Below are 18,709 nucleotides of genomic sequence, written 5' to 3' on the forward strand. Positions count from 1 at the left end.
ATCTATTTTATTTATAAATTATACCTAACCGCCGTCTCCCATGTTAGCGAGGTAGCACAGTGAAACAGACGAGGAACGGCCTAAACCCACCCACATACACATGTATGTACATAAATGCCCACACAATCACATGCACATACATATTCATTTCAACGTATACATACATATACAAACACAGACATGTACATATCCATACTTGCTGCCTTCATCCATTCTCATTGCCACCCCACCACACATGAAATGGCCCCCCCTCAAGCGAGGTAGTGCCAGGTAGTGCCAAAAAAAAAAAAGCCACATTTGTTCTCACTCAGTCTCTAGCTGTTATGTGTATTGCACAGAATAAACCACAGTTATCTTTCCACCTCTAGGCCCCACAAAACTTTCCATGGTTTACTCCAAACGCTTCACATGCCCTGGTTCAATCCATTGACAGCACGCCGACCCCAGTATACCACATCGTTACAATTCACTCTTTTCCTTGCACACCCCTTTCACCCTCCTGTATGTTCAGGCCCTGATCGCTCAAAATCTTTTTCACTCCATCCTTCCACCTCCAATTTGGTCTCCCACCTCTCCTTCTTTCCCCTTCCTCTGACACATGTATCTTCTTTGTCAATCTTTCCTTACTCATTCTCTCCATGTGTCCAAACCATTTCAACACCCTCTTCTGCTCTCTCAACCACACTCTTTTTATTACCACCCATCTCTCTTGCCCTTTCATTACTTACTCGATCAAACCACCTCATGCCACATATTGTCCTTAAGCATTTCATTTCCAACACATCCACCCTCCTCTGCACAACCCTATCTATAGCCCATGCCTCGCAACCATATAACATTGTTGGTACCACTATTCCTTCAAACATACCCATTTTTGCTCTCTTGAGATAATTTTCTTGCCTTCCACACATTCTTCAACGCTCCCAGAACCTTCACTCCCTCCCCCACCCTGTGACTCACTTCCGCTTCCATGGTTCCATCATCTGCTAAGTCCACTCCCAGATATCTAAAACACTTCACTTCCTCCAGTTTTTCTCCATTCATACTTACCTCCCAATTCACTTGTCTCTCAACCCTCATGAACCTAATAACCTTGCTCTTATTCACATTTACTCTCAACTTTCTTCTCACACACTTTACCAAACTCAGTCACCAACTGCAGTTTCTCACCCAGATCAGCCACCAGCACTGTATCATCAACAAACAACAACTTACTTCCCAAGCCCTCTCATCCAGAACAGACTGCATACTTGCCCCTCTCTCCAAAACTCTTGCATTCATCTCCCTAACCACCCATCCATAAACAAATTAAACAACCATGGAGACATCACACACCCCTGCCACAAACCATCATTCACTGGGAACCACTCACTTTCCTCTCTTCCAGCTCATACACATTCCTTACAAGTTTTAGTGTATGTATTTATGAAAATTTTCCATTTTTCAGTACTTTCTACCAATTTATTATTTATTATTCATTATCATTATTTCTGTCAGTAAGTCACAAAAAGTGTTAGATTCAAATAATTTGAAAAATTACTGTTATATTCTTTCAAGGATGTTTTTTTCTTACATTCCACTTCTTGTTATATATTCTGATGTGTGTGCTTTAAGTGCCACCACTCCCACATCCAATATAGACTTTGCTGTGGACTGCATAGTCAAATGCCAAGACCAAATGAGAATTGTATAGTAACCACCAAATTACTCTGAAGGACCTCCTACATTTCCCAAATGCACCACCAGATGGTTGAACTAACATTTCAGGCTGATGTTAGCATGAGTAAAATATTCCTTATGCACTCTTGGGTTCTCATCATAAATAGTCATGTGCAATGATAAAGGAAAGTTTCTGTAAGATAGCACTCCAATGAGATATTCCTTGGACTCTGTCTGGGCATACACCTTCTGATGTAGTTCCTCTCATGTATCATTGGGACATTAGCTGGGAAGTGGTACCTTAGGCCTTGGGGTCTGTGTATACCACTCCTATAAATGGCATATGGTTACAGAGTGATCAGTATATCAGCAGCACTTAGAGTTCCATGCAATTAAAGATTCAATTCTTTGATGAGGTTTTGTAAAGGAATTATCCCATGAGCTTCAAAAGGACTTCCCTCTGTTAGACTCATTTGCCCACTCCTGTTAGATCTCTAGTGTTCAAATGTGATTATTTTTTCCAGATATGTTTCAGCATCCTTGAGGGAACAGAAGTTGTGGCTGGCTTGGTATCTGCCATGAAGTTACGTCCTGATGTAGTAGGCGTGGCATGTGAAGCATTGCATAACCTCTTTTCTGGAGGGGATGTATCTGCCACGGCTTTTGTTGACCAGGGTCTGCGAGCCAATGTCATACCATACCTTCTATCACTTCTGGAAGCAAAACTTGATGCAAAAGTTCAAAAGCCATCATCTACCAAAGCTCAGATCGTTACGTGTCTCAAAACTATGGCTGCTTCACCTCAGCATGCAGAGGAGGTATGTCAAAAAATATTAATAAGTTTGATTAACTAAAGAACAGATGTAGAAAAGGATGCAAATCACTTTAGAATATGAATTCATTTTAAATACAATATAGTTTTTGTAACTTCTTCATGACTATTTTTGTAGTAATTAATGATTTATATTTAACACATCATTTGAATTCTCTCTGTGTAGTAGGTGACTAAAAAGGGCGGGAGCAGGGGTCAGGAAACCCTCCCCTCCTTACCTTTAATTTTCTAAAACGTGAAACAGAAGAAGAAGTGATGCAGGGAGTGCTCATCCTCCTTGAAGGCTCAGAATGGGATGTCTAAATGTGTGTGGATGTCACAAAGATGAGAAAATAGAAGAGATAGGTTGTCTGTTTGAGGAAAGGAATATGGATATTTTGCCTCTGAGTGAAATAAAGCTCAAGGGTAAAGGGGAAGAATGGTTTGGGATGTCTTGGTAGTAAAGTCAGGGGCTGGTGGCAGTTGAGGGTATGATTGGTGTACATGGAGGGCTCAGTGTTATAAATGGAAATGGTGTAAAACTTGCAGATTTGTGTGCTGAAAATGGGCTGGTGATTGGGAATACTTGGTTTAAAAAGAGAGATATACATAAGTTTGTGTATGTGAGTAAGAAAGATGGCCAGAGAGTGTTATTAGCTTATGTGTTAATTGATAGGTATGTGAAAGAGAGACTTTTGGATGTTAATGTGCTGAGAGGGGCAGCTGGAGGGATGTCTGATCATTATCTTCTGGAGGTGGTGAAGATTTGTAGAGGTTTTCAGAATAGAAGAGAGAATATTGGGGAGAAGAGAGTGGTGAGAGTAAGTGAGCTTGGAATGGAGACTTCTGTGAGGAAATACCAGGAGACATTGAGTGCAGAATGGCAAAAAGTGAGAGCAAATGACGTAAGGGGAGTGGAGGAGGTATGGAATGTATTTAGGGAAGCAGTGATGGCTTGCACAAAAGATGTTTGTGGCATGAGAAGGGTGGGGCTGGGCAGATTAGAAAGGGTAGTGAGTGGTGGGATGAAGAAGTAAGATTGTTAGTGAAAGAGAAGAGAGAGGCATTTGGACAATTTCTGCTTGGAAGTATTGCAAATGACTGGGAGATGAATAAAAGAAAGTGGCAGAAGGTCAAGAAAAAGGTGCAAGAGGTGAAAAAGAGGGCAAATTAGTTGGGTTGAGAAGATATCATTAAATTCCCCGCGTGTCGTAGAGGGTGACTATAGGGGATGGGAGCAGGGGACTAGAAACTCTCCCCTCCTTCTATTTTAACTTTCTAAAAGGGGAAACAGAAGAACGAGTCATACGAGGAGTGCTCATCCTCCCCGAAGGGTCAAATTGGGGTGTCTAAATGTTTGTGGATATAACCAATATGAGAAAAAAGGGGAGATAGGTAGATTGGGGAAGAGCAGTGTGGTTTCAGAAGTGGTATAGGATGTGTGGATCAGGTGTTTGCTTTGAAGAATGTATGTGAGAAATAATTAGAAAAGCAAATGGATTTCTATGTAGCATGTATGGATCTGGAGAAGACATATGATAGAGTTGATAGAGATGCTCTGTCGAAGGTATTAAGAATATATGGTGTGGGAGGCAAGTTGTTAGAAGCAGTGAAAAGTTTTTATCAAGGATGTAAGGCATGTGTAAGTGTAGGAAGAGAGGAAAGTGATTGGTTCTGAGTAAATGTAGGTTTGCGGCAGGGGTGCTTGATGTCTCCATGGTTGTTTAATTTGTTTATGGATGAGGTTGTTAGAGAGGTGAATGCAAGAGATTTGGAAAAAGGGGCAAGTATGCAGTCTGTTGTGGATGAGAGAGCTTGGGAAGTGAGTCAGTTGTTGTTTGCTGATGATACAGCGCTGGTGGCTGATTCGGGTGAGAAACTGCAGAAGCTGGTGACTGAGTTTGGTAAAGTGTGTGAAAGAAGAAAGCTGAGAGTAAATATGAATAAGAGCAAGGTTATTAGGTACAGTAGGGTTGAGGGCCAAGTCAATTGGGAGGTAAGTTTGAATGGAGAAAAACTGAAGGAAGTGAAGTGTTTTAGATATCTGGGAGTGGATTTGGCAGCGGATGAAACCATGGAAGCAGAAGTGAATCATAGGGTGAGGGAGGGGGCGAAAGTTCTGGGAGCATTGAAGAACGTGTGGAAGTCGAGAACATTATCTCGGAAAGCAAAAATGGGTATGTTTGAAGGAATAGTGGTTCCAACAATGATATATGGTTGCGAGGCATGGGCTATAGATAGAGTTGTGCGGAGGACAGTATGTGGTGTGAGATGGTTTGATCGAGTAAGTAATGAAAGGGTAAGAGAGATGTGTGGTGGTAAAAAGAGTGTGGTTGAGAGAGCAGAAGAGGGTGTTTTGAAATGGTTTGGTCACATGGAGAGAATGAGTGAGGAAAGATTGACAAAGAGGTGAGTGAGGAAAGATTGATAAAGAGGATAAGAGGATATATGTGTCAGAGGTGGAGGGAATGGGGAGAAGTGGGAGACCAAGTTGGAGGTGGAAAGATGGAGTGAAAAAGATTTTGAGTGATCGGCACCTGAACATGCAGGAGGGTGAAAGGCGTGCAAGGAATAGAGTGAATTGGAACGATGTGGTATACCGGAGTCGACGTGCTGTCAGTGGATTGAAGCAGGGCATGTGAAGTGTCTGGGGTAAACCATGGAAAGTTCTGTGGGGCCTGGATGTGGAATGGGAACTGTGGTTTTGGTGCATTATACATGACAGCTAGTGACTGAGTGTGAACGAATGTGGCCTTTGTTGTCTTTTCCTAGCTCTACCTCGCACACATTGGGGGGGGGAAGGGGTTGGTATTTCATTATGTGGCGGGGTGGCGATGGGAATGAATAAGGGCAGACAGTATGAAACGTTGAGATGTATAGGTATGTATATGTGCGTGTGTGGACGTGTATGCATATACATGTGTGTGAGGGTAGGTTGGGCCATCCTTTCGTCTGTTTCCTTGCGCTACCTCACTAGCGCGCGAGACAGCGACAAAGTATAATGAATAAAAAAAGGTAGTATGTTTGAGGAAAGGAACCTGGATGCTTTAGCTCTGAGTGAAACGAATCTCAAGGGTAAAGGGGAATGTCTAGGGAGTAAAGTCATGAGTTGGTTTGTGGACAAGAGCAAAGGAAAAAGTATCATTACTCCTAAGCAAGAGTTGTGGGAGTATGTGATAGAGTGTAAGAAAGTAAACTCTATATTGATATGGGTAAAACTGAAGTGATTGGTGATTATTGGTGCATATGCCCCTGGTCATGAGAAGAAAGATCATGAGAGGCAAGTGTTTTGGAAACAGCTGAGTGAGTGTGTTAGCAGCTTGGATGCATGAGACCGGGTTATAGTGATGAGTGATTTGAATGCAAAGGTGAGAAATGTGGCAGTTGAGGGAATGATTGGTGTACGTGGGGCGTTCAGCGTTGTAAGTTTAAATGGTGAAGAGCTTGTAGATTTGTGTGCTGAAAAAGGACTGGTGCTTGGGAATACCTGGTTTAAAAAGAGAGGTATACATAAGTGTACATATTTAAGTAGGAGAGATGGCCAGAGAGCCTTATTGGATTACGTGTTAATTGTTAGGTGTGTGAAAGAGAGACTTTAGGATGTTAATGTGCTGAGAGGGGCATCTGAAGGGATGACTGATCATTATCATGTGGAGGTGAAGGTGAAGATTTGTAGAGGTTTTCAGAAAAAAAAGAGAATGTTGGGTTGAATTGAGTGGTGAGAGTAAGTGAGCTTGGGAAGGAGACTTGTGTGACGAAGTACCAAAAGATATTGAGTGCAGAATGGAAAGAGGTGAGAGCAAGTAACATAAAGAGAGTGGAGGAGGAATGGGATGTATTTAGGGAAGCAGTGATAGCTTGCGCAAAAGATGCTTGTGGCATGAGAAACGTGGGAGGTGGGCAGATTAGAAAGGGTAGTGAGTGGTGGGATGAAGAGGTAAGATTATTAGTGAAAGAGATGAGAGAGGCATTTGGATGATTTTTGCAGGGAAATAGTGCAAATGACTGGGAGATGTATAAAAGAAAGAGGCAAGAGGTCAAGAGAAAGGTGCAAGAGGTGAAAAAGGGCAAATGAGAGTTGGGGTGAAAGAGTATCATTCGATTTAAGGGAGAATAAAAAGATGTTTTGGAAGGAGGTAAATAAAGTGCATAAGACAAGAGAACAAATGGGAACATCAGTGAAGGGGGCTAATGGGGAGGCAATAACAAGTTGTGGACAAGTGAGGAGATGGAATGAGTATTTTGAAACTTTGTTGAATGTGTTAGATGATAGATTGGTAGATATAGGGTGTTTTGGTCGAGGTGGTATGCGAAGTGAGAGAGTCATGGAGAATGGTTTGGTAAACAGAAGAGGTAGTGAAAGCTTTGCGGAAGATGAAAGCTGGCTAGGCGGCGGGTTTGGATGGTATTGCAGTGGAACTTATTAAAAAAAAGGAGTCACTGTTTACTGGTTGGTGAGGATATTCAATGTATGTATGGATCGTGGTGAAGTATTTGAGGATTGGCAAAATGCATGCATAGTGCCATTGTACAAAGGCAAAGGGGATAAAGGTAAGTGTTCAAATTATAGAGGTATAAGTTTGTTAGGTATTCCTGGGAAATTATATAGGAGGGTATTGATTGAGAGGGTGAGGCCATATACAGAGCATCATGTTGGGGAAGAGCAGTGTGGTTTCAGAAGTGGTAGAGGATATGTGGATCAGGTGTTTGCTTTGAAGAATGTATATGAGAAATATTAAGAAAAACAAATTGATTTGTATAGCATTTATGGGTCTGGAGAAGGCATATGATGGAGTTGATAGAGATGCTTTGTGGAAGGGATTAAGAGTATATGGTGTGAGAGGCAAGTTGCTGGAAGCAGTGAAAAGTTTTTATCGAGGATGTAAGGCATGTGTACGAGTAGGAAGAGAGGAAAGTGATTGGTTCCATGTGAATGTCAGTTTGATGTCTCCATGGTTGTTTAATTTCTTTATGGATGCGTTGGTTAGTGAGGTGAATGCAAGAGTTTTGGAGAGAGGGGTAAGTATGCAGTCTGTTGTGGATGAGAGGGCTTGGGAAGTGAGTGAGTTTTTTCACTGATGATACAGTGCTGGCGGCTGATTCGTGTGAGAAATTGCAGAAGCTGGTGACTGAGTTTGGTAAAGTATGTGAAAGAAGAAAGCTGAGAGCAATTGTGAATAAGAGCAAGGTTATTGAGATGTGTGGTGGTAAAAAGAGTGTGGTTGAGAGAGCAGAAGAGGGTGTTTTGAAATGGTTTGGTCACATGGAGAGAATGAGTGAGGAAAGATTGACAAAGAGGTGAGTGAGGAAAGATTGATAAAGAGGATAAGAGGATATATGTGTCAGAGGTGGAGGGAATGGGGAGAAGTGGGAGACCAAGTTGGAGGTGGAAAGATGGAGTGAAAAAGATTTTGAGTGATCGGCACCTGAACATGTAGGAGGGTGAAAGGCGTGCAAGGAATAGAGTGAATTGGAACGATGTGGTATACCGGGGTCGACGTGCTGTCAGTGGATTGAACCAGGGCACGTGAAGTGTCTGGGGTAAACCATGGAAAGTTCTTGAGGGACAAGACGATTGGGAGATAAGTTTGAATGGAGAAAGACTGGAGGAAGTGAAGTGTTTTAGATATCTGGGAGTGGATTTAACAGCGGATGGAACCATGGAAGCGGAAGTGAGTCACAGAGTGGGGGAGGGGGCGAAGGTTCTGGGAGGGTTGAAGAATGTGTGGAAGGTGGGAACATTATCTCAGAGAGCAAAAATGGGTATGTTTGAAGGAATAGTGGTTCCAACAATGTTATATGGTTGCGAGGCGTGGGCTATAGATAGGGTTGTGCGGAGGAGGGTAGATGTGATGGAAATGAGATATTTAGTACAATACGTGGTGTGAGGTGGTTTGATCGAGTAAGTAATGAAAGGGTAAGAGAGATTTGTGGAAATAAAAAGAGTGTGGTTGAGTGAGCAGAAGAGGGTGTATTGAAATGGTTTGGTCACATAGAGAGAATGAGTGAGGAAAGATTGACAAAGAGGATATATGTGTCATAGGTGGAGGGAATGAGGAGAAGTGGGAGACCAAATTGGAGATGGAAGGATGGAGTGAGAAAGATTTTGAGCGATCAGGGCCTGAACAAGCAGGAGGGTGAAAGGCATGCGAGGAATAGAGTGAATTGGAACGATGTGGTATACTGGGGTCAACGTACTGTCAGTGGATTGAACCAGGGCATGTGAAGTCTCTGGGGTAAACCATGGAAAGTTTTGTGGGGCCTAGATGTGGAAAGGGAGCTGTGGTTTCAGTGCATTACACATGACAGCTAGAGACTGAGTGTGAATGAATGTGGCCTTTGTTGTCTTTTCCTAGCACTACCTCGCACGCGTGCGGTTGGAGGGGGTGCCATTTTATGTGTGGCAGGGTGGCGACGGGAATAGCTGAGGGCAGCAAGTATGAATTTGTACATGTGTATATATGTATTTGTCTGTGTATGTATATGTATGTATACATTGAAATGTATAGGTATGTATATGTGCATGTAGGCGTGTATGTATATACATGTGTATGTAGGTGGGTTGGGCCATTTTTTCATCTGTTCGCTTGCACTACAATGATAACCTGGGAGACAGCAACAAAGTATAATGAAAAAATAAAGAAAAAATAAAAAGATGCTGTAGAAGAAGGTAAATAAACTGCATAAGACAAGAGAACACATGGGAACATCGGTGAAGGGGGTAATCGGGAGGTAATAACAGGTAGTGATGAAGTGAGAAAGAGATGGATTGAGTATTTTGAAGGTTTGTTGAATGTGTTTGATGATAGAGTGACAGATATAGGGTGTTTTAGTCGAGTTGGTGAGTGAAGTGGAAGGGTCAGGGAGAATGGTTTGGTAAACAGACAAGAGTTAGTGAAAGCTTTGCAGAAGATGAAAGCCAGCAAGACTGCGGGTTTGAATGGTATAGCAGTGGAATTCATTAAAAATGGGGGTGACTGTTTTTGATTGTTTGGTAAGGATATTCAGTGTATGTATGGTTCATGGTGAAGTGTCTGAGGATTGGTGGAATGCATGCATAATGCCATTGTACAAAGACAAAGGGGATAAATGTGAGTGTTCAAATTACAGAGGTATAAGTTTGTTGAGTATTCCTGGGAAATTATATGGGGAGGTATTGATTGAGAGGGTAAAGGCATGTACAGAGCATCAGATTGGTGAAGAGCAGTGTGGTTTCAGAAGTGGTAGAGGATGAGTAGATCAGGTGTTTGCTCTGAAGAATATATGTGAGAAATACTTAGAAAAACAGATGGATTTGTATGTTGCTTTATGGATTTGGAGAAGGCATATGATAGGGTTGATAGAGATGCTTTGTTGAAGGTATTAAGAGTATTTGGTGTGGGAGGTAAGTTGCTAGAAGCAGTGAAAAGTTTTTATTGAGGATGTATGGCTTATATACGAGTAGGAAGAGAGTAAAGTGATTGGTTCCCAGTGAATGGCGGTTTGCGGCAGGGGTGTATGATGTCTCCATGGTCGTTGTATTTGTTTATGGATGAGGTGGTTGGGGAGTTGAATGCTCAAGTTTTGGAGAGAGGGGTAAGTATGCAGTCTGTTCTGGATGAGAGGGCTTGGGAAGTGAGTCAGTTGTTGTTCGCTGATGATACAGTACGGGTGGCTGATTCGTGTGAGAAACTGCAGAAGCTGGTGACTGAGTTTGGTAAAGTGTGTGAAAGAAGAAAGCTGAGAGTAAATGTGAATAAGATCAAGGTTATTAGGTTCAGTGTGGTTGAGGGACAAGTTAATTGGGAGATAAGTTTGAATGGAGAAAAACTGGAGGAAGTGAAGTGTTCTAGATATCTGGGAGTGGATTTAGCAGCGGATGGAACCATGGAAGCAGAAGTGAGTCACAGGGTGGGGGAGGGGATGATGGTTCTGGGAGCGTGAAGAATATGTGAAAGGTGAGAAATTTATCTCGGAGAGCAAAAATGGGTATGTTTGAAGGAATAGTGGTTCCAAAAACGTTATATGGTTGCGAAGCATGAGCTATAGATAGGGTTGTGCAGAGGAGGGTGGATGCGTTGGAAATGAAATGTTTGAGGACAATATGTGGTGTGAGGTGGTTTGATCGAGTAAGTGATGAATGTGTAAGAAAGATGTGCAGTAATAAAAAGAGTGTGGTTGAGAGAGCGGAAGAGGATATGTAGCGTGAGACCAAATTTTGGGTGGAAGGATGGAGTGAAAAAGATTTTGAGTGATCAAGGCCTGAACATACAGGAGGGTGAAAGGCATGCAAGCAATAGAGTAACTTGGAATGATGTGGTATACCTTGGTTGATGTGCTGTCAGTGGATTGAACCAGCGTCTGTGGTAAACCATGGAAAGGTTTGTGGGGCCTGGATGTGGAAAGGGAGCTGTGGTTGCAGTGCATTACACATGATACCTAGAGACAGTGTGAAGGGATGTGGCCTTTTTTCGTAGTGCTACCTCACGTGGGGGGTGGGGTGGATACTATTTCATGTGTGGGAGGGTGGCAATGGGAATGGATGAAGGCAGCAATTATGAACATATTTATTTATATTTATTTATTTTGCTTTGTCGCTGTCTCCCGCGTTTGCAAGGTAGCGCAAGGAAACAGATAAAAGAAATGGCCCAACCCACCCCCATACACATGTATATACACACACGTCCACACACGCAAATATACATGCCTATACATCTTAATGTACACATATATATTACACACACAGACACATACATATATACCCATGCACACAATTCACACTGTCTGCCTTTATTCATTCCCACCGCCACCTCGCCACACATGGAATACCATCCCCTCCCCCCTCATGTGTGCGTGGTAGCACTAGGAAAAGACAACAAAGGCCTCATTCGTTCACACTCAGTCCCTAGCTGTCATGCAATAATGCCCGAAACCACAGCTCCCTTTCCACATCCAGGCCCCACACAGCTTTCCATGGTTTATCCCAGACACTTCACATGCCCTGATTCAATCCACTGACAGCCCGTCAACCCCGGTATACCACATCGATCCAATTCACTCTATTCCTTGCCCGCCTTTCACCCTCCTGCATGTTCAGGCCCCGATCACTCAAAATCTTTTCACTCCATCTTTCCACCTCCAATTTGGTCTCCCACTTCTCCTCGTTCCCTCCACCTCCGACACATATATCCTCTTGGTCAATCTTTCCTCACTCATTCTCTCCATATGCCCAAACCATTTCAAAACACCCTCTTCTGCTCTCTCAACCACGCTCTTTTTATTTCCACACATCTCTCTTACCCTTACATTACTTACTCGATCAAACCACCTCACACCACACATTGTCCTCAAACATCTCATTTCCAGCACATCCACCCTCCTGCGCACAACTCTATCCATAGCCCACGCCTTGCAACCATACAACATTGTTGGAACCACTATTCCTTCAAACATACCCATTTTTGCTTTCCGAGATAATGTTCTCAACTTCCACACACTCTTCAAGGCTCCCAGGATTTTCGCCCCCTCCCCCACCCTATGATTCACTTCCGCTTCCATGGTTCCATCCGCTGCCAGATCCACTCCCAGATATCTAAAACACTACTTCCTCCAGTTTTTCTCCATTCAAACTTACCTCCCAATTGACTTGACCCTCAACCCTACTGTACCTAATTACCTTGCTCTTATTCACATTTACTCTTAACTTTCTTCTTTCACACACTTTACCAAACTCAGTCACCAGTTTCTGCAGTTTCTCACATGAATCAGCCACCAGTGCTGTATCATCAGTGAACAACAACTGACTCACTTCCCAAGCTCTCTCATCCACAACATACTTCATTTTTGCCCCTCTTTCCAAAACTCTTGCATTCACCTCCCTAACAACCCCATCCATAAACAAGTTAAACAACCATGGAGACATCACACACCCCTGCCGCAAACCTACATTCACTGAGAACCAATCACTTTCCTCTCTTCCTACACGTACACATACCTTACGTCCTCGATAAAAACATTTCACTGCAGCTAACAACTTGCCTCCCACACCATATATTCTTAATACCTTTCACAGAGCATCTCTATCAACTCTATCATATGCCTTCTCCAGATCCATAAATGCTACATACAAATCCATTTGCTTTTCTAAGTATTTCTCACATACATTCTTCAAAGCAAACACCTGATCCACACATCCTCTACCACTTCTGAAACCACACTGCTCTTCCCCAATCTGATGCTCTGCACATGCCTTCACCCTCTCAATCAATACCCTCCCATATAATTTACCAGGAATACTCAACAAACTTATACCTCTGTAATTTGAGCACTCACTCTTATCCCCTTTGCCTTTGTACAATGGCACTATGCACGCATTCCTCCAATCCTCAGGCACCTCACCATGAGTTATACATACATTAAATAACCTTACCAACCAGTCAACAATACAGTCCCCCCCTTTTTTAATAAATTCCACTGCAATACCATCCAAACCTGCTGCCTTGCCAGCTTTCATCTTCCGCAAAGCTTTTACTACCTCTTCTCTGTTTACCAAATCATTTTCCCCAACCCTCTCACTTTGCACACCACCTCGACCAAGACACCCTATATCTGCCACTCTGTCATCAAACACATTCAACAAACCTTCAAAATACTCACTCCATATACATGTGTATATATATGTGTATATGTGTATGAACATATACATGTGTATATATGTATATGTCTGTGTTTGTATATGTATATGTACATTGAAATGTATAGGTATGTATATGCGTGTGTGGGCATGTATGTATATACATGTGTATGTGGGTGGGTTGGGCCATTCTTTTGTCTGTTTCCTTTCTCTGCCTCGCTAATGCAGGAGACAGCGACAAAGTATAATAATAGTAATAGAAATATTTTCATTCAAAATTGGGCACTGGTTTCATGATAAACTTGCATCTGTATTTATGATATTTTATAACATCAAATAGTTGACACCAGTAATCAAGGAAGTTTGTTCGATGAAACAAATTGATATGCTGTTACATGTGGAGAAAATTTGTCATTATAAACGTATGCCAGTGTTTTGAGATGATGAAACTGATCAGGTTTTTCATTTTTGTAAATCATAGAAATAATTAGACACACAACTGTACATTTGATATTCCATTCAAAGGAATGAAAATAATAATCATTTTATTATACAGTGTCCACAAAAAACATTGTCCACTCCCTTTTGTCTTTTCATCGGCAGTACACTGCGTAGGTTTATTGTAGATACAAACAGATAACGCTTTTTGGGTGATATTGTCATACATCTGATAGCTGAGATTAGTTTTTCTAGTGGTGTGAGCACCTGCATTATGCCTCAGTGTGCCTGAGGCTGCTCCTTCAATTTGGGAATTTCCCTTCTGGATGTTGTATTTCTTTCGCCTGTGCTTCAGTATGATTGGCTTCTGCCTTTCTAAGGAGAAGAAATCCTGAATTCTTGCCTGAAAGCAATAGAATGTGGGTACATATGAAATTCGTAGGCACACTGTTTGTTCAGAATATATGATCATGGGGCTGCTTCCTGCAGCACCTCATTAGTGGCTGGCTTCAGTAAGGAGATCAATACCCTATGGACCCAAAACACTTTAGGAATCTTGCCAGTTCCATGAGCAGATGTCTGCAGATGGTGATCAGGGCCACAGGAGAGATGACAAAATACAATAAGTAAAATACAATAAGTGTGGTATTCAGTCCACATACATTGTCTTTGAAAATGTATGGATTGGCAGACAAGGTTTTTTGTGGACATTGTAAACTGAATAGCTCACTGGAGTCAAGTGCATATGTGTGTGTGTGTGTGTGTGTGTATTTGTGTGAGTGTGTGATTGTGTGTGTGTGTTTGTGTGTGTGTTTGTCAGTGTCTGTCTGCCTGTCTGTCAGTCTCATACACTACATCATTCCAATTCACTCCATTCCTTGCATGCTTCTCACCCTCCTATATGTTCAGGCCCCAATAGCTCAAAATCTTTTTCACTCCATCCCTCCACCTCCATTATGGCCCCCCCCCTTTTCCTTGTTCCTTCCACCTCTGACACATATATCCTCTTTGTCAGTTTTCCTCACTCATTCTCTCCATATGTCCAAACCATTTCAACACATCCTCTTCTTCTCTCTCAACCACACTCTTTTTATTTCCATACATCTCTCCTACCACTTTCATTACCTACTCGATCAAACCACCTCACACCACATATTGTCCTCAGACATCTCATTTCCAACACAGCCACCGTACTCCATACAACCCTATCTATAGCCCATGTCTTGCAACCATATAACATTGTTGGAACTACTCTTCCTTCAAACATACCCACTTTTGCTCTGTGAGATAACAATCTCTCCTTGCACACATTCTTCACCCGCTCCCAGACACACACACACACACACACACACACACACACACACACACACACACACACACACACACACACACATCTCATCCCACACCACCACCATGTGACACTTCAACTTCCATGGTTCCATTTGCTGCTAAGTCCACTCCCAGATATCTAAAACACTTCACTTCCTCCAATTTTTCTCCATTCAAACTTACATCCCAATAGACTTGTCCCTCAACCCTACTGAACCTTATAACATTGCTCTTATTCACATTTACTTTCAATTAACTCCTTTCACACACTTTTCTTCCAATTTCAGTCACCAACTTCTGCAGTTTCTCACTCGAATCAGCCACTAGAAGTGTATCATTGGCAAACAACAATAGACTCACATCCCAGGCCCTCTCATCCACAACAGACTTTGCATACTTGCCCCTCTATCCAAAACTCTTGCATTTACCTCCCTGACCACTCAGTCCATAAACACATTAAACAACCATGGGGACATTACATGTCCCTGCCCGAAACAGACATTCACTGGGAACCAATCACTTTTCTCTCTTCCTACTCGTACACATGCCTTACATCCTTGGTATAAACTTTTCACTGCTTCTGGCAATGTACTTCCCACAAAATATACTCTTAAGACCTTCAATATGGCATCTCTGTCAACCTTATCATATGCTTTCTCCAGATCCATAAATGCTTCATACAAATCCATCTGTTTTTCTAAGTATTTCCCACGCACATTCTTCAAAGCAAACATCTGATCCACACATCCTCTACCACTTCTGAAACCACACTGCTCCTCCCCAATCTGATGTTCTGTACATGCTTTCACCCTCTCCATCAATACCCTCACATATAGTTTCCCAGGAATACTCGACAAACATATGCCTCTCTAGCTTGAACACTCACTTTTATCCCCTTTGCCTTTGCACAGTGACACTATGCATGCATTCTGCCCATCCTCAGGCACTTCACCATCGTCCATACATACATTGAATATCTTACCAACCAGTCAGCAACACAGTCACCCCCTATTTTGATAAATTCTACTGCTCTACCATCCAAACCCGCTGCCTTGCCGGATTTTATCTTTCGCAAAGCTTTCACTACCTCTTCTTTCTTAACCGAACTATTTTCCCTGACCCTCCCACTTCACACATATGGGTTACCAGATTACTGAGTTCAGCCTGTATATGGAAGATTAATTACGTTTACATCCAGTAAACTTTTTACCCGTATGTGTCACTTATAGGATGGCTTTTTGTTGAATTCTCCTTTTCAAGTTGGAAGCACAGTAAAGATAAATGATGGAATGTATGAATATGAATAAATGTATCAAAATTCCTATTGAAATGTGACAAATTTAAAAGAGCAGTAACTGACATTACATCCTTTGCCAGGAAGAGGGGCGGGTCACTTTACTGTTCCATTGAACTCTCTATATTAATCAGATCAACTGTCTCTTGTTTCCACAACTTTGGTGAAGTCTGGTTTTGTATATATCCTCTTGTTCATGTTGACCCTGAATCCTTAGAAATGGTTTGAAATACAATCAAAAGCTGGGAGCTTCTGTTATTATTCCATTGAGTTTACCCATATCCTTGCTTCACGTGTGAATGCAATGTTCTACAAGATACACTGGGAGATGTTTGGATGAAACACTCGTAGTTTATAGCTACACTGAGTTCATTATCAATGACAGTCATAGAATACCAGAGAAGAGCACAAAAAGGAATTTACACTTAATACCAGTATCCTCTGCAGGTAGCTGCTCTTCTTGAAGAATCAGCAGTATGGCCTCAGTATCGGGACCAGAAGCATGACCTTTTTATTGAAACATCACCCACTGCTGGATACCTTCCTGGAGGGCCTGGAGTTGCTGGCTTTCTCACACAAGGCTCTTCACGGGCCATGCCCTCAACACCTCCATCAGTCAGTAACACTCGTAAACAGCCAGAACTACCCTAGGTTATGCCCTTTGATTCAAATCATTTTCTAGTAATGTATAAACTGTCATGTACATGATCTCGACAAAAGTTGTAAAAAATATTCCATGCCAACTTTTTTATAATTATTTTAAGTGGGCATAAACTTTATTACCACAAACTGTGATTTTTACACATAAAGAAGACTTACAGTAGTGTACAGAAAAACATGTATCAGGTAAGCAATTCATTATTTGATTAGTAGTAGATTATTTTAACAGTTTAGATCCACATGCTTTTGAAATGTACATTGATATCATTAATCATCTTGAGTGTTTAATCATCTGATGAATTGTATATCTGATGAAAATGTATATTCAAAGCACACATTTATGCCTGACTGCCCAACAGTACCTTTGCAAAAGCTTCCATTAGCAAATCATATCACTAATATATTACTTGATAAGCTTGACACTTGGTTTTGTCATTTTTCTTACACATTAAGGACTGTTAATATGTATAAAGTAATTTTCATCTTATATAAATGAGATGCTCTTACAATGATTTATTTAAAAATCCAGCCCAGCCTAAACCATGTATAATTGATTGTTTAGTGTTGATGATTTGTGCACAGAAAAAATAATTGAGATCACCCATGTCACATATGTCTTTATCAGTTTGTTCACTACACAGCTGTTGGTAATATCAATTCACCATACACTGTAAACATTATTTATACTTTAGTGAATTTCTGTCAATATCTGACATTCTGCTTACTCCATTGAAGGCACATTTGTAAGACTTTACCAAATGCTGTAGTGACTATACATTCCTTCATAGTCCCATACTTATCATCACAGCCCATGACATTTACCAAAGATATCATTTCCACAAATTGGTTTAGCTTTAATAAGGAAATTTAAGTTGTTGAGATGTAAAATAATGATATAGGTATCCTCAGAATAGAAAGGTTACAGTGGCAGATAAGAAAAGAATTTAGGAGAGATTGAGAGATAATTGAAATAACACTATATATCATCTTGCTAAATTTGAAAATGTGTAGACTGTAGAATGGGACTGCTTTTTTGATAGCAACATTTTAAAATTTCTTTGAAAACGTGCAGATTGCAAAATGGGTCTTTAGTTGATAGAGCATAAGAGAAACCATAAGTAGGAGAGAGAGGAAAAATTAAAAAGAGGCTACAGAGAGACAGATCTATTGGTTGACTTTGAGAACTTTGTTTTCCCCACAGACAGTGTATAAAGATGATCAAAAAATTAGTAAAACTGATAAATAAGGTTAACCCTTTCCCTGCAGCAGTCCTAATATTCAAGTATACACTCCATGTGTGGGATATTCTCAAATATTCTAAAGAATTTTCTCCATAAGTTTGTTATTATGATCAGCTAGAGTATCTTTTCTAATTTCTTCTCTAATTTTATAAACCATATAAGTTTAAGTTTATTGAGTGTACCTGGTAAGATGTATGGGAGAATGGTGATTGAGAGGAGGAAGGCATGCATCAGAGTGGGGACGAACAATGTGATTTCAGGAGTGGTAGAGGATGTGTTGATCTGATGTTTGCTTTATAGAGCATATTTGAGAAATACTTAGAGATACAGAAGAATTTGTATGGGCCATTTAATAATCTAGAGAAAGCATGTGATAGGGTTGATAGACATTCCTTGTGGAAGGCCATGCAACTATATGATGTGGAAGGCAAGCTTTTAGAAACAGTGAGAAATTTCTGTCAAGAGTGTAAGGTGTGTGAACAAGTAGGAAGAAAGGAGAGTGAGTCATTCAAGGTAAAGGTTGGTGTGAGCAAGGAGTGAGTCATTCCAGGTGAAGGTTGATCTGTAGCAGGGGTGTGTGATGTCTCCATGGATGTCAAATTTGTTTATACATGAGGTGTTTATATACGCAAGGGTCTTGGAGGTAGAGGTGAGGTGGCCTGAGA

General features: G+C 41.4%; 1 protein-coding gene across 3 annotated transcripts in view; it reads left to right on the plus strand.

Moving 5' to 3' along the window:
• Positions 1 to 18,050, plus strand: part of Rme-8 (receptor mediated endocytosis 8) — a 554,100-nt gene extending 536,050 nt beyond the window's left edge. For all 3 annotated transcript variants that reach the window (XM_071666770.1, XM_071666772.1, XM_071666771.1), the window contains 2 exons: positions 2,184 to 2,477; positions 16,591 to 18,050. In XM_071666770.1, coding sequence (XP_071522871.1) covers positions 2,184 to 2,477; positions 16,591 to 16,794 — 498 coding nt within the window. In that variant the 3' untranslated portion in view covers positions 16,795 to 18,050. The remainder of the gene's footprint in view (positions 1 to 2,183; positions 2,478 to 16,590) is intronic.
• The last annotated feature ends 659 nt before the right edge of the window (positions 18,051 to 18,709 follow it).

This window comes from Panulirus ornatus, chromosome 11 (assembly GCF_036320965.1).
Source record: "Panulirus ornatus isolate Po-2019 chromosome 11, ASM3632096v1, whole genome shotgun sequence".
Classification (NCBI taxonomy): Eukaryota; Metazoa; Arthropoda; class Malacostraca; order Decapoda; family Palinuridae; genus Panulirus; species Panulirus ornatus.